Source organism: Saccoglossus kowalevskii, chromosome 8 (assembly GCF_978046115.1).
Source record: "Saccoglossus kowalevskii chromosome 8, keSacKowa6.1, whole genome shotgun sequence".
Classification (NCBI taxonomy): Eukaryota; Metazoa; Hemichordata; class Enteropneusta; family Harrimaniidae; genus Saccoglossus; species Saccoglossus kowalevskii.
In genome coordinates this window covers 30,525,896-30,547,414 of record NC_140648.1, presented here as the reverse complement: position 1 = coordinate 30,547,414, position 21,519 = coordinate 30,525,896, and the positions used below count along the sequence as shown (strand labels likewise).

Below are 21,519 nucleotides of genomic sequence, written 5' to 3'. Positions count from 1 at the left end.
CAGGGTGCCAACTGTAAAACAAAATTCCGAGAAACACTCGTTATGCTTTGGCGTGGTTTGTGTTCTCCTGATACGTAACATTTTTCTAAAATCAGTTTTTTACCAAATAGTCACTCACTAAATTACTAACTTATTAATTAAACATAACAATAACAAATATCTGTATTATATAACCCATAAGTCCTCAATAATAAATAAATAAATAAATAAATAAATAAATAAATAAATAAATAACTTCTTACAAAGTAATTACAAAGACCGTTTTTCGAAAAGTAAATACGACAAAATAGAACAGGCACACAAGCCCATCGTGAGTAGCTCATTACACAGTCGCGCAAGGAGTTATGGGAATATGTCAATGAGGTCACCCTCGTTCGTATGGTCGTAAAAGCAGACAAGTTGCACCTTTGATAACACGAAATTGCTATTTTGTATTATTCGGTCAAGAGTGTATGACATTTATATATTGCTGTTTATTATAACTTTTCTAATACTACATAAAATCGTTATATTTTAGACACAGTAGATATTACAGTTAATAAAGGTTGTGATACCCGGATGTCGCCCAACGTTAGCCATGTCTGTGTTTTTCTGGTGGAGCTAAATGGGGACGCTATTGATACTTTACCGGCAGTGAGTTATTTTGTGGTCCATTTGTGTCAATTCGCGGATCTGAATTTTCATTCTCGGAAGAATACGTTTATTCCTAATTAACCAGTTGCTATTGTAAGTATTTTACGCAAGAATATTTGTGATTTTAACATTTTCTCGAACGTTGTGTAGTATGACCGGCAGTGGCAATGCCAGTGTAGTGGTTTGCTGATGGCAGATGTCCATTTTAATACAGTTATATGCCGTTTTATAGGTAAACTAGAGGGCTTATGCTATACTCCGTAAACTGTTATAATCGAATAGAGTATCTACTGAAAATATATCTTTGTTATTATTGGTATATAGTTGTTCGCTCGTCAGTGTCTTGTTTTATGCTAGTAATGTTCCTGTCACGTGTTAGCGTTTTAAGTATACTGTTGTACTAGCCGTTTGCCATACTTTACCACGCACGTTATATTTACGCACATGGACATGTTTTTTTTTATGTGTTTTATTTATTTTCGTAAAGATTGGACGATTCGGTTTTTCTAGGGCAGAACAATTTGAGAGCAAATGTATGCATGTATTACGTTGTCAAAGGTAGATCATGGACATAACTGGTTTATAGTTGGATGGATCTGTAAACAGCGGAGTGCATGCTGATTATAGATTTGAATCGTGCTGTACTACATCACATGGAAAACATAGGGATTCTTATTTTGTTGATAATTTGTTAAGAGAAGATCGTAAACTCCCCATTTTGATCATAAAGAGAGCTTATTTTTTAATTATTGGATAATTATCTAACTATGAAACCAAACCAAATTAAGTTTCAAGATTTGTGATATTTGGGAATTCTCTCATAATTAAGTTTTTAGATCGATATAAGAAAGACTTGGACTTGGGTCATACATAGTCAAGATTCAAGATGTATGAATCTAAAAACTGAATTAATTATCAGAAATCTGGCTTAATATGACCAAATTCTTGGGCTATCTTTTAAGGCGGCATTATATTAGATCAAGTCATGGCCTATCTGTTATTAATCTAACATTCTAAACAATAGATAATTATCAATATAATATCAACCTAATTAGCAAATAATGAATAAATATGCAATATTTCATTTTGATGATTTGCATTTTTAATTGGTGCACATAAAGCAGAATTCAAGTCATATGACATGTCCTCCACCTGTCAGGTCATTTATCCAAAATTTTCACAGAAATATATATAGAAGTGGGAACTATAATTTATTTTTGCTTGATTGGTTGTTATTTATAAACTAGTATACAATATTTTGTTTAATTAGACATTCCATTTTTATTCATGCTTTCTGAAAATCAATGTGTCACGACACTGTTGACGACTCCTATTTGCTGACCATGTGGTACAACGATAGTGTAACCAGTGGGGAAATAGTTCCTTTTGTACCCCCATCCCTAACCATAACCCTACCCCTACCCATTTAATTGTATATGCCCCTCCTAAGGACATATTTAGTTATCTAGAGGGGGCATATACAAATGAATTGGGTAACTGGGAGGGAGTGTTAGGGTTAGGGATGGGGGGTACATTGTACAAAAGAAACTCTTGCCACCAGGGGGTTGTATGGCTATTTTGTCTAAAATTGTTAAATCTGTAAACGTGTCCAAAACTGTTTATCGGAGATGAACTGGTCGATTTTATTCAAACTTTGTGTTCTCCTAAGTTTTGTTATTTTGTGATTTGATCAAATTTGACAAATTGACAGCCCTTTTTTTCTAAAATTGTTAACCGGCCACGTGTATACACACTTGCAGCAACAAGATACATGTATAAGTTAGTCCAGTGCTTAGACTGCTTTCCGGACTTCATTTCAGGATTTAAATGTCCATGTGACTTTACATTAAAGACATAGATGTTTTATCCAACCTTGGTGTGGGGTGCGCTGTATAAATTGCAGTTCAGGTTTGTTGAATTGCCTAATGTACTATATTCACGTAAAAATCACTAAAAATATCTATTCCAGTTCTGTTGCTAAACATATAATATATTAAGAGATAAAATGTGCCCTGCAACTTTGTTGTTTCGCAGTCTGATCCAATTTCAGTAGTTTTGCATGAAGTAGTTAAAACTTGTCGTTTTAACATAATTTTCATTGATAAAGCTCACAATATTTGTTTGAATTCAGTATAATGCTGGCATTGGCTTACCCATTACATATTTTCTGCAATAACAGAATGCATCACTATAGCCACAAATAATCCCTATAATTGTGAATCTCTACTAGTGATGGACTTTGTATTTAATACAGAACTGGGACTGTACATTCTCAATGCTTGTTGTAAACTGGATTAGCAAATCATCATGTTGATAATCCCCATAAAATAGTCAATCACAGTACGCTATCCGTCCAAACAGTGTCATCAAGTGTCTTGCAAAGTTGAGTCATCTTGCTGACTGACTGCATGTCCAAATATTCTCATTTGCCAATATGCATGCAGAAATAGACACTATACAAGAACAACCTGAGGCCTGGCCTTCCTGTACGCAAAAGAAATACACATGAATGGTATTGTAAAATACTTTATTTTCACTTGGATTTAATTTTGCTGAAGGAATGATTCAGTGAAAACAAAATCCAGTGAATATACCTTTTTTCCTATATTTTACATTCAACTCATCAAAATCAGTAAAAATAAATTCCATTCAAAACACCCAACAAGTATTTTACAGTATTTACAGTTATGATATCATACCATGATGGCATACCAGCACATGTATATGATTAAGCATGGTGGTACTGTCATGTTTTGAGGCCCTAGAAAGAAAAGTGAATTGCATAGTTTATGTACAACTCAAAATAGGTTAACTTAAAGTACTATGTTGTAACCTTTTATTTTATTTTATTAATTTAATTTTCCATTTTTCAGCTAAAATTGTACGTAATGCAGAGAAAATAATGACAATTGATGTATCACTGAAGAAAGAGCTATCAAGTCATCGCTCTAAGAATAAAGACAGTATCCCAGATGGTCTTGATCAGCGAATAGTGTCATCATCAAAACAGGTTTTACTGTGTAAGATAGATTTCACTCCAGCAGAACAGTCATTCTCCTATAGTCTGTCTAATCTGAGAACCAAGTATGTATCATTGAACCCAAAGAAAAGTAATTTAACTGAGGGTGAAACAGATCAAAGAAGAAAGAAAGGTAATGAATAAATCATCATCATCAGTCGGGTGCACCCGGTTCCATGGTCAGCTTCTTCCACAATTCCTTGTCCCTCATCAGAACTTTTAGTTCCTCAATGCTTAGACCAGTATTCTTTTGAAGCACGGATACGTAGTCATCAAAAGGCCTGCCAGGTCTTATCTATCTATGGGCTGGTTTCCACATTAGCACCGAGGACGCTGGTTCGTTATGTCTGAAGCAGTGTCCCGCTAGTCTGAGTCTTTGTTTTCTGATTGTTTCAGATACTTGTGGTAGATTTCCATAGAGGTCTTTATTTATGAATAGATAAAGACTTTATTAATGTGCAATGTGTTAGGGTTAGAATCTAGAATTCTATTCTGGTCCATACTGTCCAGGACTTACAAGATGAGGGTATGCACAATGAAGATATCTCATTCTGTGCGAGTTTGATGGATGTGTAACAACACAAATGATACTTGAAAGGGTTTGATTACAAACAGAAATGAGAAATAAGGCTCTTTATCTCCTTATTCAAAAGGGAGAAAAAAACACGAGGAAAAAACAGATCACTCAACTGGTCCATGTGACCTGGAATGTGAAAAGAAAGGGAAAATTACAAAACCACACCTAAAGATTATTCCATTTACAGAAAATCAAAGCCTTGTTAAAATCACACATCGTTCTATACTGTGTTCTTCATCAGTGTAATTTCATTTCAGGAAATAAAATGGGAACTGGTAATGAGAAAACTGCAGTAGAAGCAAGTGATGGCATTCCTAAACCCCGGCAAACTCTGTTTCAACCTGACAAAGTTAGGCTAAGCTGGCACAAAGTTTACAGAATTGGAGCTGGGTTGATGAACTTAGGAAATACATGTTTTTTGAACTCCATCTTACAGTGTCTGACTTACACACCTCCTTTAACCAACTATTTATTGAGCCAGCAGCACTCACAGTCATGTAAGTCAATAGACCATTTCCCGTTCTGTAAAAACAGGACAAACAAAAGTCTTAGCATCGTAGTGGTAACTAACATCGCATGGCATTCGACATTAGCCAAAATATTTTGGGGATATATTTATGCTTAATAATGTGCTGTACACATTTGATGATGGTCAATTTCGATGAAGTAAGGGTATTCAAACGCAATATTCCCCTGTCAAAGATCGGCCTTTCAGTGTGATCTTTGAAATAAAGAAATTTGAGTTCAAAATTGATTGAGTTCAAAATTGTCCGATTTTTGAGGCAGACGTTCAGCTCACATCTTTCATGCAACTCATGAGGTCTCATAGTTTAACGGAAAATCACCTATTTATATATAACAATAATAATACCACCTGTGACTCCACTTTCCTTACCATCCCAGTTAAACCTACCACAACACACCCTGGGTTACCAGACCAGTTAGACCAACCAATGTATTTGATTTCTCTGAAGGTCGTGAAGCTGGTTTTTGCATGATGTGCGAGTTACAACGCCATGCTGGCAGGGCATTCCACCAATGTGGTTCTGCTATTAGACCAATGGTGATCATTCAAAAAATAAAGAGTAAGTTGTGCTTCTGAATGATAAATAAGTCTATATATATGGTCTTAACAAATCTTTACTTTACACTAAAAAATATCATGTAATGCCTTTCCAATAAATCAACCAAATGCTTCTGTGACATAACAGCTTCCATATATGTCAGTGTCATTGAAATTTGTAAAAAAATGCTTATTTTTTTTACTAACAGACGACCACAGATCAAAACTATAATGTGACAACGTGACATTCAAAATAGTCCTTCTAGCATTTAGAGAGTATTACAGTATTCAAATAGCTATGGATGTTGTAAAAGGAGAACAACTGATTAGCTACCTTGTTTCAAAATATCTGCAGACTTGACATATTTACACTTAAAAATAGCGTAAATTGTGGCTGCAGATAAAAGATGTACACAGTACATGTATATTGCCATACATGCATTGGTTTTCTTTTACCAGTATGTGATTCATTTATTTACTTTACCTGTACAGACATTGGTAAACAGTTCCGTTATGGACACCAAGAAGATGCACACGAGTTTCTACGGTGTGTTACTGAGGCCATGCAGAAATCCTGTCTCGTTGGATATGAGAAGTATGTGCTCATCTCATTCCTTTCAATTTTTGTTCACATAAGTGGCTCTATTCTTGAGAGCTTACATCTGGGCATTTTCAACCATAACCAGTGTAAAAAAACAATCAAAAACTGTCAAAAATGTATTTTGTGCTAGTTGTTGAGACTCCCCTGAACAAGTAACAAGTTTACTCCTACATGTGCAACATATATAAATTTGTTTGCTCAGGATTACTTCAAAGTTGAGTTTGTTCTGTTTTCTCAACTTTTGCCGTTTTCACCAGCTCCATGCACAGAGCCCATTGAAATACGTAGTACAGTGGTGCACGTAGAATGTTGAAAATAGGCAGCATTGTGCCTTCTACAGCATTCAATAATTTTGTCAAACCATATCTATGTAACCATGCTGAGCTAGAGATTTGAATTCTGTGTTTGGGGCTAACGTATCCTCGGGGGCGGAGCTACGTCACAAGACGTTCCACATTGCTACGACGCACACCACTGTACATGCATTTCTATGGGCTCTGTGTGTGCTGCTGTGGAAGGCCGGTCGAGCCGGTGAAAATTCGAAAAAACAACACAAACTCAACTTTGAAGTAATCCCGAACAGCCAAATTTATATACGTTACACACGTAGGGCTAATCTTGTTACACTGTTCAGAGGAGTCTCAACAGTTATCCCAAAGTACCGTTTTCTACGAGTTTTGGGCCTTTGTTTTCACCACGAGGGTTGCCAGGCGGTGAAAATGCCTGGATGTCCACCCGAGGATATGCAGTACAGTCCATTCAATTCCAAGGGTGTGAATACCCATCGTGTGCATTGTAATTATTCTTTCTTTCTTCCATAGATTAGAAAAACACAGCAAAGAAACTACTTTAGTTCATCAAATATTTGGTGGTTACTATAGAAGTCGAGGTAATCTATACATTTGTTTCATCATCCCATAATATGTAATAACAATTACACATCCCATAATAGTTTTGATCCCCGTTCAGACGTCTGTAAACTGGAACTTGTAGTTTCACCTCAATCTGTTTGTTTGTTTGTCCCTGTTTCTAAGAAATATTGGATGATTGAATGACAGCCCTCTCAATATTAAAAATAATCAAAATTATTTTCCAGAGCCAAATCTTGTTAATCTTTGGTACAGACAATAAAAATAAAGGGATCTTGATGTTTTTAGACTGAATACATAATGGCTGATTTTTTCTTTTTATTAATATCTTTCCAGAGCCATATTCTTGAAATTCATATTAACAGACTTAAAATCTAAAATCAGACGTTTTGATATGCATGTTTTGTATTCTTCAAATATTAAATTTCATATTTTTTCTGTTTCCAGTGCAATGTAATAAATGTCAAGAGATTTCAGATACTCATGATCCTTTCTTAGATATCAGTTTAGACATCAAGGTAAATACTAAATATTTGTAATAATACATGTATGAGGTACAAAATGCATCTGTGTACTGAAACCACAGTATCTTTGTAATAGTAATATAACCATATTTGCTCTATTATCAGCGCATCGCCAATAAGAGTGCATTTGCTTTATGCTGAATAATTGGAACACGTCTTATTTTGAGCATAGATTCACCTCTGTCAATTTCACAAGCACATGTGTTTCTAATAGATCAAATATGACATTTATCTTCCTGGTTCAACAATTTGACTGGGTGAGGGAATGAAAAAAAATGTTTTTATTTTAGTTCCTGTTCGAACTTGATCGACCTCTGTGCGTGTGTTTGTCTGTGTTTGTGACCTGTATCTTAAACATGTCTGAACCGATTACATTCAAACATATACGTTATGTATAATATCATACATATGCAATTTGTTTTGTTTTGGCTTTCCAGTATATAAAGGTTATCATACACCTTATAGGTGGAATTACAATTTTACCACAGCGTGACCTCAAACACCTGACATAATTTAGAATGACTTATTTTGTTTTGAAAGATGAAAGCCGGGTGCGCTGTGCCTGGCGTGATATGGAAAATTATTGCCCTGATGTGGGGGTGCACTTCCCATAGCATTAAGAGGCCGGGCAATACAAGGTATATGATAACACAAAACACTGCTTGCTATAACATTTGACAGTAGTCATACAATGTTAATCACGAAATGATATTCTTGGCAAATGGGCACAACCTGAAAAAAAAAGTGATGTGATTAGAATTCAAGCAGTGTTACTGTTGTTCCATTGTTTGAGTTAGTGTAATGATACCGGATTCTGCCGTAAATTTGCACGTTATTATAATACTTACTAGGTAATAATCAACAATTGTGAGACGCAGCATGACCGGATTGCGCTACCGCGATCATTTGCTACTTAGCAATGCAGTTGGGTTCGTTTTTATTTGAAACTTCTTTTAGAATATGCTTTCGTTACTAATAAAATGAATAAAAAAATTATTGTATTTGGCACATGAGGTTCGTTAATGTGATTTTTTTGGAGAAAGATGCGCGGTCTACTTTTTAATCCAGCAAGAAAAAATGTATAAAATTTGAGATTAGCTTCTGCAATAGTTACTTTTGTTTTGGGTGGTCCAATTGCCGGCGTTGAAAGTCGCGTCGGCGTAGATGGATTTTTCAATGAAAATATAAGGCCCCCCCCCCCAAATATTTGATGGTAATTTTTTAAAATTTTGAGCCCCAAATAAGCGCCCACCAGCCGTGAAATCACCCAGGGTGAATTATGGGCGAATTTACGGCAGAATTTGGTAATGTGTATTTATGCTGTATACATTGCACAGGCCCTACCAAACTTGATGTGGTGTGATGACACTGACACTTTTATTGAGTGTCCTTGTTTGCAGGGATGTCAAATATGTCATTCACTTATTCAATACTGCAATTCTTTTACTGGTGGTGTTTTTCAGAAAATATTTAGAATTCATCGTCGCTTAGACACTTTGAACGTAAATATATAAAATGCTTTTCTTGACTGAATCATAACAGGTCTTTGATTATATTGATTTCTTTGTTTTTTAAAGCATGTGCCGTCTATTATTAAAGCCTTGGAGCGAATGATAAAGCCTGAGACACTGGACAATGACAATATGTACATGTGTAAGAGGTATGATGTTACTGTATATAGGAATATTAGAAACATGTCTTCAATAGAAACACATACAGACAAATTAATTTCCATAGAAAATCAAATTTATTACCATGGAGAATCTAACAATCAATCCAAAACTGCCACTATTGTGGACATTAAAATTTATTACCATAGAGAATTCAGCAATCCAATATGGCGGCACACGATAGCTTGACAACTGCCACTATTGTGGACATTAAAATTCATTACTATAGAGAATCCAGCAATCCAATATGGCGGCACACGATAGCTTGACATCTGCCACTATTGTAGACATTAAAATTCATTACCATAATAAATCCAGCAATCCAATATGACGGCACACGATAGCTTGGCAACTGCCACTATTGTGGACATTAAAATTTATTACCATAAAGAATCCAGCAATCCAATATGGTGGCACACGATAGCTTATCAACTGCCACTATTTGTGGACATTAAAATTCATTACCATAAAGAATCCAGCAATCCAATATGGCGGCACACGATAGCTTGACAACTGCCATTATTTGTGGACATTAAAATTCATTACTATAGAGAATTCAGCAATCCAATATGGAGGCACACGATAGCTTGACAACTGCCACTATTGTGGACATTAAAATTCATTACCATAGAGAATCCAGCAATCCAATATGGCGGCACACGATAGCTTGACAACTGCCACTATTGTGGACATTGAAATTCATTACCATAGAGAATCCAGCAATCCAATATGGCGGCACACGATAGCTTGACAACTGCCACTATTGTAGACATTAAAATTCATTACCATAATAAATCCAGCAATCCAATATGACGGCACACGATAGCTTGGCAACTGCCACTATTGTGGACATTAAAATTTATTACCATAAAGAATCCAGCAATCCAATATGGTGGCACACGATAGCTTATCAACTGCCACTATTTGTGGACATTAAAATTCATTACCATAAAGAATCCAGCAATCCAATATGGCGGCACACGATAGCTTGACAACTGCCATTATTTGTGGACATTAAAATTCATTACTATAGAGAATTCAGCAATCCAATATGGCGGCACACGATAGCTTGACAACTGCCATTATTGTAGACATTAAAATTCATTACCATAATAAATCCAGCAATCCAATATGACGGCACACGATAGCTTGACAACTGCCACTATTGTAGACATTAAAATTCATTACCATAAAGAATCCAGCAATCCAATATGGCGGCACACGATAGCTTGACAACTGCCACTATTGTAGACATTAAAAATCATTACCATAGAGAATCCAGCAATCCAATATGGCGGCACACGATAGCTTGACAACTGCCACTATTGTGGACATTAAAATTCATTACCATAAAGAATCCAGCAATCCAATATGGCTGCACACGATAGCTTGACAACTGCCACTATTGTAGACATTAAAATTCATTACCATAAAGAATCCAGCAATCCAATATGGCGGCACACGGTAGCTTGACAACTGCCACTATTGTGGACATTAAAATTCATTACCATAGAGAATCCAGCAATCCAATATGGCGGCACACGATAGCTTGACAACTGCCACTATTGTAGACATTAAAATTCATTACCATAATAAATCCAGCAATCCAATATGACGGCACACGATAGCTTGGCAACTGCCACTATTGTGGACATTAAAATTTATTACCATAAAGAATCCAGCAATCCAATATGGTGGCACACGATAGCTTGACATCTGCCACTATTGTAGACATTAAAATTCATTACCATAATAAATCCAGCAATCCAATATGACGGCACACGATAGCTTGACAACTGCCACTATTGTAGACATTAAAATTCATTACCATAAAGAATCCAGCAATCCAATATGGCGGCACACGATAGCTTGACAACTGCCACTATTTGTGGACATTAAAATTCATTACTATAGAGAATTCAGCAATCCAATATGGCGGCACACGATAGCTTGACAACTGCCATTATTGTAGACATTAAAATTCATTACCATAAAGAATCCAGCAATCCAATATGGCGGCACACGATAGCTTGACAACTGCCACTATTGTGGACATTAAAATTCATTACCATAAAGAATCCAGCAATCCAATATGGCGGCACACGATAGCTTGACAACTGCCACTATTTGTGGACATTAAAATTCATTACCATAAAGAATCCAGCAATCCAATATGGCGGCACACGGTAGCTTGACAACTGCCACTATTTGTGGACATTAAAATTCATTACTATAGAAAACCTAACAATCCATTATAGTGGTACACGATAGCTTGACAACTGCCACTATTGTAGACATTAAAATTCATTACCATAAAGAATCCAGCAATCCAATATGGCGGCACACGATAGCTTGACAACTGCCACTATTTGTGGACATTAAAATTCATTACTATAGAGAATTCAGCAATCCAATATGGCGGCACACGATAGCTTGACAACTGCCACTATTGTGGACATTAAAATTCATTACTATAGAAAACCTAGCAATCCATTATAGTGGTACATGATAGCTTGACAGCTGCCACATAAATATATGCAACAATTATTTGGGCTTTAGACATGCACATTTCTGCCATTTATATAAGCACTTGCACTACTATAGCTTTACTAATACATGTAGAAATTTAACTACAGTAAAATTAGGTTGAATTATATCTATAGGATACTTGTACCGTACTTCCCCGAGTATAAGCCCCTCCTCGAGTATAAACCCACCCTCTGTTTTTAGACATTTAATGAGTTGAGGGCATCCCTGAATATAGGCCCAGGGTGTTTTTTACCGGGCGTCGACGACATTTATTAAAATATGCATGTAATAAGTGTATTTCATTGCATAAAAATCATGATTGGTACAGTAGTTTGGTTGCAGCTTTTACAAGAAAACTACATTAATTTCAGAGTGCATGGTGAACGTACGGAACATAGTTCGCATCTTTTCAATTCTGTTATTTACTCGGGATGAACTACGATGTTGCAATACTAAAATAATCCATATTTCTTTTGAGTAATAGTTTTTCAAACAGCAAAAATGTGATCGTCAAATCGTGAAACCTGGTCTGGAACATTGTTTTACTTTTACGAATAATCGTGTTCATTGAGTCTATCATGACTGGGGTCACGGTGTGAACAAGCAAACTATTCTTTGACATGACTTGTTGGCGGCCGTGAATAGTTTAAATACTTCCCCCACCCTCAGTTTACCATTCGAATATTGCGAATCAACAGCTTTTAGGAAAAAAATCACACATTTTTTATCAAAATCAGTGTTAACAGATTGCATTTTAACATTGCGGTAATTCACTTCATTGAGTTGAAAAAATTACTTCGTCAATAATCGGAAAACTTCGTCTGTACAACACAGCATTTTCATTGGTCAACAAAAGACGTGATCTGTTAGGTCAAAGGAAGTTGTTCAGGTCAAATCATGATAAAAAACACCATGATGGAAATAGCTTTGCATCAAGAGTTTGCGTACAATCGAAAGCATTCCACAACGAAGATAATGATAAAGATCTTGCATTCGGTCGTTTTCCCACAGATCCTGCCTATTTTTGCACTCTAAATTCAGACGGTATGTAAACTGTATTGTAATAAAATGTGTGTATTTTTATGAACATGCAGGGTTTGCGCTAGTGTCTCGGCAAGATGAGTCCACTTACAAAATTTTAAGAAATAGAAATTTGACCCTGGATAACTTTATCAGAGATTGGACCCCAGCTTGCCTGAAAAACTGGGTCCCTCTTCAATAATTGGAGTCAATAATTGGGAAAGCAAAATATGGGGTTAACGCAATCCCTGAACATGTTTGTTTCTTCATTGTAAAAAAGTGTCATTGGAATCAATGACGACTCGTTTCGGATTTTCTTTTTCAAAAAGACGCAATATTCCTCCGAGACCAGCGTTGTGAACAAAAAATGTAGTTTGGATAATTTTTTGAGGTTGGGAAGATGGTCACAATTTTAAACCCACCAACAAAAAATTTGTTTGAGGTGGTCCTCGAGTATAAGCCCACCCCCTAATTTTCCTGATTTTACATGTTCAGGTCCCTGGGCTTATACTCAGGGAAGTACGGTAATTAAGTTGAATTAAATTGTAACTTTGTATATAACTGTGATCAAGCTAACCTCTAACCTTTTCTGAGGTCTATATTTATTAAAAACAAGATAATTCTTATTTTGTTCTAGATGTAAAGTGAAAGTACCAGCTGTAAAGAAACTGACTGTTCATAGAGCCCCCAATGTGCTAACCATATCCTTAAAACGGTGAGTAAAACAATATATTCATGACTGTAGGTTATTGCATTCATGATTTATGCATGTCGAAAGATTCCTTAAATACAATTAACTCTTTGAGTGCCAAATTCTACTTTAGCCACCATTGAAATAAAATAAATTTGTATAATTTTCCTATGTTTTTACAAAGATTTTAAATAAGATCTGTATCTAATGAGAAATTACATCAATTTGACCCAAAATTAGTAAACAAATTCTATAAAAATTACATATAAATATGCAAAATGTTACCCTGAAATTTTGGCGGAAACAATTTGACACTCAAAGGTTAATTGTTATTTTATACTTGATTATTTTTTTGTATTTCAGTTTTGATTTTCATCGGTTCATGGGTTCCAAGATAAACAAAGATGTGCGATATCCTGAAATTCTAGATCTGCATCCTTATATGAGTCAGAAAACGGTATGTTTCTATTATTTGTGTCAATTTTTGGTTAACAGACATCTGCCAGGATACCTTTCTTAACCTTTTCCACCACCAGTTGTCTTTCATCACAAATTTACAAAATAGTGCCGTTTATAGTCTGCACTTTCCTTCAAAAGATTAGGACAAAAATGGCCAAATTACTCAAATTTTGTCTTTTGGCTCCAGAATTAGGGTTCATTTACAGAAATATTGAAGAATATAAGAAAAAGTGTAGAGAAATTTGGGGAAGAAAGTCTGGTGGTGAAAAATTTTGATCATCCCACAAGCCATTTACTATTACTAATAGGTCAGTGTTGATAAGCCATAGGTCAAATCTTATATGTAAAGGTCAAAGATAAGGAAACAAGCAGAATTAAATATCTAAAGGTCAAAGTTGATAATTCAAAGGTTATGAATGATTGGTCAGATGAGGTATAAATGTTTGATATTTTACTTTCAGGGTGGTCCTATTATGTACAGATTGTATGCTGTACTGGTACATCATGGTTACTCTTGTAACTCTGGTCATTACTATTGCTATGTACGAGCACCTAACGAGGCGTGGTACTGTATGAATGACTCCAGTATAACACAGTCTAACATTAAAACAGTATTAGATCAAGAAGCATATATATTATTCTATATCAAATCAAATATGAAAACAACTAACTCTTTTAAGGAGAAGGTAAGTATCAATCAAATTTGCATACAGATCAGATCCAACACACCATCTAGCACTCTTGAACTTGCATGTTCATGGTTAAAATGTAAATTGTTATGATGATCATGACTGGTAACACAGTAACATGTGCAGATGACTGGTTACACTGTAACATATTCAAATGACTGGTTACACAGTAACTTTTTCAGATGACTGGTTACACAGTTACATGTTCAGATGACTGGTTACACAGTTACATGTTCAGATGACTGGTTACACAGTTACATGTTCTGATGACTGGTTACACAGTAACATATTCTGATGTTCATGACCAGTTACACAGTAACATGTTCAGATTACGGGTACATAGTAACATATTCGGATTACGGGTACATAGTAACATGTTCGGATTACGGGTACATAGTAACATGTTCAGATTACAGGTACATAGTAACATGTTCTGATGACTGGTTACACAGTAACATGTAAAGATGACTGGTTACACTGTAACATGTTCAGATGACTGGATACACTGTAACATGTTCAGATGACTGGTTACACAGTAACGTGTAAAGATGACTGGTTACACTGTAACACGTTCTAATAATCTTGACTGGATGTAGGGCTTGCTGCCTTGTCTATGCGATAAAGAACTATTTAGTTCATGATACTTTATGACATTGTTTACATGTTGGCTCACTTTGCTTATGTAAACATATGATACAATCTGCTATGCAAAATTGATATGCTATAATGTTTTAATATTACATGTTTGTATGTGCACTTTCTCTTGATAGACTGCTCAACCTGCAACTCAGGTCAAGTTTACAAATACATTGCCATCATCTTCATTGGTCAATAGTGTTAGTAATCCAACAACTGGTGCTATTGGAAAATCTATTGTCAGACTTAAGCCTCAGCCAGTGACAACACCAAAGGAGATAAAACCAGCCAAATTGTTTTCTACAAGTGAATCCTCACCCAGACCTACTACCATCCCAGTACCAAGTAAACGAGACAAAATACAGTTTAATATCACAATGAAACCAAAACAAAACAATCAGTCCACTGTCTGTAATGAAGAGACTAAAGCAAAAACAAGTGATGTGGCAGCAACGAATAAAGTTTTAGTAGCGTACACAAGTGATTCTGACGATAGTTGGGATGAGTACGATGAGACAGTTGCTAGGCTGTCAAATCTACCAACACGGGAAATCAAACAAAAACAGCATCATTCAGTTAATTCAACCAATAGTGATGTAACACAAGTTGATAATGTTGAGAAAGAAAAAACAACAGAACAATCATCAATAAAGATTGAAAAGAAAACTGAATCCACAGCAAAACAGACATTAAACGTCACCATTTCCCCTAAAGAAGACAACGATCTAAAGGGAGTTAATGAAGAAAAAGTTGATAAGGACAAAGGTATGAAACCTCCAAATTTTCTATCACCTATCGGTAAAACATCCAGCAATGTATTAAGTCGAATGCAGCATGTTGCGCAGAGTTCTCCGCTGAAACTGACGTTAAATAAAGTGAATAAAGTAAACGCAACATCGCATGCATGGAGAGTAAGTGACTTGGAATCCCAGATATCGCCATCATTAGCATCAGATAGCAGCAACCATAGTTTAAACTCAACAGGATCAGATTGGCAAGTTATTGATAAAAAAGATGCTCCTTGTACCCCAAAAGTGCCGGAATACTCGCATCCTGGCTGGAAAGTTACAACGCCGGAAGAGCATACTGAGTGCAAAAAAAGGGAAAGAATCACTGAGACAGATGAGGAACCAAAAAAATATACTTTGGAGGATTCAAAATCTCCTGCAAACTGCAAGCATGAACATGATAATGTACAGAAAATGCAAGAACCTGAAAGCTGCTATCAAAGTGAAGTGGTTACACACAATAGAAATGGACACATAAAAAGAGAGAATATTGATAAATCTTGTGAAAATTCAGAGACAACTGTAAATGGTCATAATGAAAAAAGAATGAATGGTAATGAACATAGGCACAAACGAAAGTGGAAAAAAGATTGTGTTGATGAACATGATTTAGTCAAAAGAAGAAAAGATGATGAAACTGAATATGATAAAAAAAGTACTTTATTAAACGGAAATGGTCACCACCACAAGAAACATAAAAAACACAAGAAATTGAAGAAAAAGAAATCAAAACACAGGCATTCACACTATGATGACAGTGATTCTGACAAAGAATATAGAAGAGAAAAAAGGAAGAAAAAGACAAAACATAAATCTGGTGAGGAATCTGCTAAGGAGAAAAAGACACACAAGGGTCAGTATTGAATTCTTCTTTTTTTACCATGCATATGATGTAGAAACAGCATTTAGTATTGATCCCTTGTCAATGATGTCCCAGTACTGTAAAATCTGTATTAGAAACCGCGACTTCTATTAAAATGGTACAATGCAATAGAGGGGATGAGGCTTCTATTAGAGCATCTACACATATGAGAAATGACGAATTTTTGGTTCTCAATTATTCAAAAAGAATGGGTACGACTTCTATTAGGGATGCAGCTTCTAATACAGATTTTACGGTAGGTAAAATAATTTCTTGTGAGCCACATCCTTGTCAGCGATTTACCGGCCTGTAACATAACTGTTCTTGTAAGCGACTTCTCTGTCCCTGTCAGCGATGTATTTTCCTTTTTGATTACATTATCATTTTAGAGTATAAATACATGTAGGTACTCTTTTATTTTTTTTTTCCACGTTTACATTAATTTGAAAGTCACCTTAATCTTGGATGTTGTAAAATGTTCAATCCAGGCAAGTGTGTCTTTTTGCTGGAGGATACATACATGTATAACATTTTGTTAAAAAAAAATAGGTTCATTATAGATAAAAACTGCAATCTCTGCCAAGTTTACTGTTTGCGTTGTACTCTTATAATTACCATTTTGAATTATGTTGTTACTGTCCATACATTACATGTACTACAAAGTGTCATTATGATAAGAATAATTTTTGCCACTCAACCGGTGTTTCTTGTATCATAAACAGGTTCATCTCAGCACTGGGATTATCATATCAAAGATGGTTATAAAAAATCTCACGAAGATAGTGGAAGGCACAGATCATGGGATGGTAGACGAACATCTAGTGCAGTTGATGAATTATTAGCTAAACCTAGTAGTAAAGCATACGGTGGTGGTTATGGTAAGTATTTCTAGTAAGGATCTGTGTACGTCTTACAGATTTCTATATTCCTCGTTAGTATTATTGATACTGTTTTTGCTCTGTTAATAGCGCATACGCTTGCACACATGGCAAAGGGTGTGTCAAAAGAAGTTGTATTTTGCAGGACCAATATACAATAACATACTGTTATAAACCTACGTACTGTTGGCTTACATGTACTGCAAACAGCAGTAACATACAATTGATGATAATAATTCAGAGGTGATTCTGATTTGTGGGCTACTGATAAAGTACTATGCAACATTTTCCTCATGGTGTCTTACTTTGCAGTTGAATCATGGGATGGAGGCAAAAGTGTACTCGATCAAGATGCTGAGAGAGATCGGAAAGTGAGAAAACAAGATGATGATTATGATGAGGACTATGATAGCGGAAAGGTAACCTATCATCCAAACTATGGATTTGCAAACCCATTCTCAATTAAAAATTATTAACTATTTTTGTCTCCCGTGTGCGAAGCGCAAAAAGGGAGTCTTTGCAGTTAGTGTGTCTGTGTGTGTGTGTGTGTGTGTGTGTGTGTGTGTCTGTTCCACTGCTATCTCAAGAACCATACGTTGTTGTTTTTTATGAAACTTGGTGCATAGATGCTCTGGGCCAATGCGCAGATTTGATTAGGTTTTGGTAAAAATCCATGCATATTAATTATCTAATTTGCATGATAATTAGCTGATTTTTAGCTGTTCCATGACTATTCCACTGATATCTAAAGAACCACTCATTTGATTTTGATGAAACTTGGCACATAGATGTTCTGAACTAATGTGCAGATTTGATTAGTTTTGGGTAAAAATCTGTGCAATATTATCTAATTTGCATAATGATTAATCAATTTTTGGCTTTTCCACTGATATCTCAAGTACTAATCATCACATTTCAATAAAACTTGGTACATAGATATCATAGAACACTGCACAGACCTGATAGTTTTTAGGGTAATATCAGTACATATTAATTACCTAATTTGCATAATTAATTAATTTTTAGCTTTTGATATTTCAAGTAGTAATCATCACATTTCAATAAAACTTGGTACATAGATGTCATAGGACACTGCACAGACCTGATACTTTTTAGGGTAGAATCAGTACATATTAATTACCTAATTTGCATAAATAATTACTTTTCAGCTTTTGATATTTCAAGTAGTAATCATCACATTTCAATGAAACTTGGTACATAGTTACTTAAGGAGTGTGCAGAGACCTGATTAGTTTTGGGGTAAATATTTGTGCATATTAATTACCAAATTTGCATAATTAGTTATTTTTTCCATGAATGTTCCACTGATATATATAGAACCAGTAATTGGATTTTAATGAAACTTTTAAAGAGTATTCATCATCACATTTCAATGAACCTAGGACTAAGCAGAGACCCAATTAGTTTTTGGTAAATATTTATGCTTATTAATCACCTAATTAAAATAATTAATTATTACTGATAAAATAAAATAATAAAATTTGGTACATAAATGCTTTAGGACAATAGACAGTCCCGATTAATTTTGGGTTGAAATTTGTTCATATTAATTCTCTAATATAATTCATAGTTTTTTGTTCTAATCACATTTCAATGAAACTTGGTACATATATATTACATTACGCAGGCCTTATTAGTTTTACACTCAAATCTGTTCATATCAGTTACCTGATTTACATAATTAGTTGTCAGCTATTCCATCAATATCTCAAGTACAAGTAATTTTGAATTAATTTTTAATGTGTCTTCAATACTCTCAGCACACAGGAGTTCTTTCTAAGCTTTCTTTGATTTATCCATCTGTCTAATTGGATCCAGGGCCAAACAAATTTATTCAACATTCATGTATAAACAAGATATTGATGCATTAATGTGATTGCAGTATAATCAACAAAGTCAATATTTACAGTTGAATATGTAAAAATGTTTGTTTCCAGAATAAATCTTTCCTCTCTTGCGTTCTCAAATGTCAATGCAACCAAACAAAACTTTGTAGAATCATTACATCTCATGCATGTATTTGGTGTGTAGCAGATTTTTGTGAAGTATTAATTTTTAGAGTAGGCAAAACCATTTTTTACAGTCTTAATTTTGTACTTTTGCATCTGTCTGTACAACAAAGAATAAATCATTTAAGAATTAATTAATTCCATCTCTAATACACTGTATCAGTAATTGCAGCTTTCAACTATGGCAATTGTTGAAAAGGCAGATTAAGCTCAAACAAAGTGGCAAGTTGATTCAGCACAGTTTCATGAAAAAAATTGAAAGGATAGTGTAATATTAAGTGTGAAATGACCATTTTCCGTTCACTGTGAGAATCATGAGTTATGCGTGAAATCAAACGTAAAAACAGGACAAACAAAAGTCATAGCGTCGTCAAACATCGCATGGGATTTGACAAACGTGAAGAGATTTCCATGCTTAATAATGTGCTGTACACATTTGATGATAGGCAATTTCAAAAGCAATATTCCTCTGTCGAAGATCAGCCGGTCGTTGTGAGCTACGAAATAAAGAAATTCGAATTCAAAATAAAATCGTTCGTTTTTTGTGGCAGGCGTTCAATGCGTGTCTTTCATGCATCTCACGATATCTTGCAGTTGAATGGAAAATCACCTATTTTTGAATATGTGGATCAAGACTCAGAATGTTCATGTGATTTTTTTCTTATAATGCAATACATTATATGCCATGTTTTTAGTATTATTAAATGCAATAGTCAGTAGAGCATGTATTCCTATCATATTGCTATGCAGTCTGCAGTGTCATGTAAGTTTATGTTATGTATTTTTAGAAGAAAAGGATAAAGTACAGAGAAGAGAATGATTTCAAACCTAAATATAATCCATTCCAGACAGCACAGAATTTCAAGAATTACAGTTATCCTAGTAAAGTAAGGATCCACCTCCTTGTATTGTGTATTCTGATAGTATGTACTAGTGTAATTGTAATAGTATATACTAGTTATTGCAAGTAACACTATTGGTTTATATTGTGTATCTGATAGTATATACTAGTTATTGCAAGTAACACTATTGGTTGATATTGTTTATCTGATACTGTGTACTGGTGTATTGTAAAATTCCAATTATTGATGTGGAAGTATGCTTAGCAGAATGTAACCCCAAAAATAGAAATGTCTCGAAAGTGGGGGTGGGAGCTTAGATGAGCATGGTTGCTGAACTGGTCATTCATTGACATTGTGTATTCCTGTGTTTTCATTGCAGGGTTACCATGGATCACATAGAGAACCAAGACATCATCATTATAATAGACATAAATACCGGCATTAAATAAGCCAGCCTTGATAATATATGACATTGTTTTAATTTATTTATGGTGCTATTTGTGAATTTTAGAACATGGTTATCTCTTTATTTTCATTTCCTGGATTCCAATAATTGGCAGCAATGCACTCTGTGAATGGTATATTCTAGGCTTTATTTTTCAACTTTATCCTCGTTCTTATACCGATAGTACATGTAGATAAATATTACTATCTGTGAAACTAAGTCTCTGATTTTTTTCTGCCTCAATTTTTTTTTTATCATTCAAATTCATTTATGTGAATTGGAAGAAGTAAAAACATAATTTAGTAGCCTTTGTCAATCTGTTTTTGTGGATATGGAGAAATGCCACCTGATATTATATTATATATCAGTGTCAAGTCACTACCTACATGGAATCCTCAACTTACCCAGGAACAGCACTGACTTCTCACCCGATCAAAGAACAGCACTGTAAGACTGAATTTTCACCTGATTCAGGAACAGTACTACAAAACTGAATTCTCGCCTGATTCAGAAACAGCACCATAAGACTGACTTCTCACCTGGTCAAGGAACAGCACTGTCTTCTCACCTGATCAAATAACAGCACTATAAGAATGAATTTTCAACTGATCCTGGAACAGCACCACAAAACTGAATTCTCGCCCGATTCAGAAACAGCACCATAAGACTGACTTCTCACCTGATCAAGGAACAG

General features: G+C 35.0%; 1 protein-coding gene across 1 annotated transcript; it reads left to right on the top strand.

Moving 5' to 3' along the window:
* The first annotated feature begins 553 nt into the window (after positions 1-553).
* On the top strand, positions 554-21,040 carry LOC102803905 (uncharacterized). Its single transcript, XM_085502483.1, has 16 exons — positions 554-726; positions 3,507-3,785; positions 4,487-4,726; positions 5,204-5,314; positions 5,785-5,887; positions 6,715-6,782; positions 7,210-7,280; positions 8,864-8,946; positions 13,143-13,220; positions 13,560-13,653; positions 14,117-14,341; positions 15,115-16,621; positions 17,353-17,508; positions 17,821-17,927; positions 20,327-20,425; positions 20,760-21,040. Exons 2-16 carry the CDS (start codon positions 3,536-3,538, stop codon positions 20,823-20,825), a joined length of 3,258 nt encoding a protein of 1,085 aa, XP_085358609.1. The 5' UTR covers positions 554-726; positions 3,507-3,535; the 3' UTR covers positions 20,826-21,040.
* The last annotated feature ends 479 nt before the right edge of the window (positions 21,041-21,519 follow it).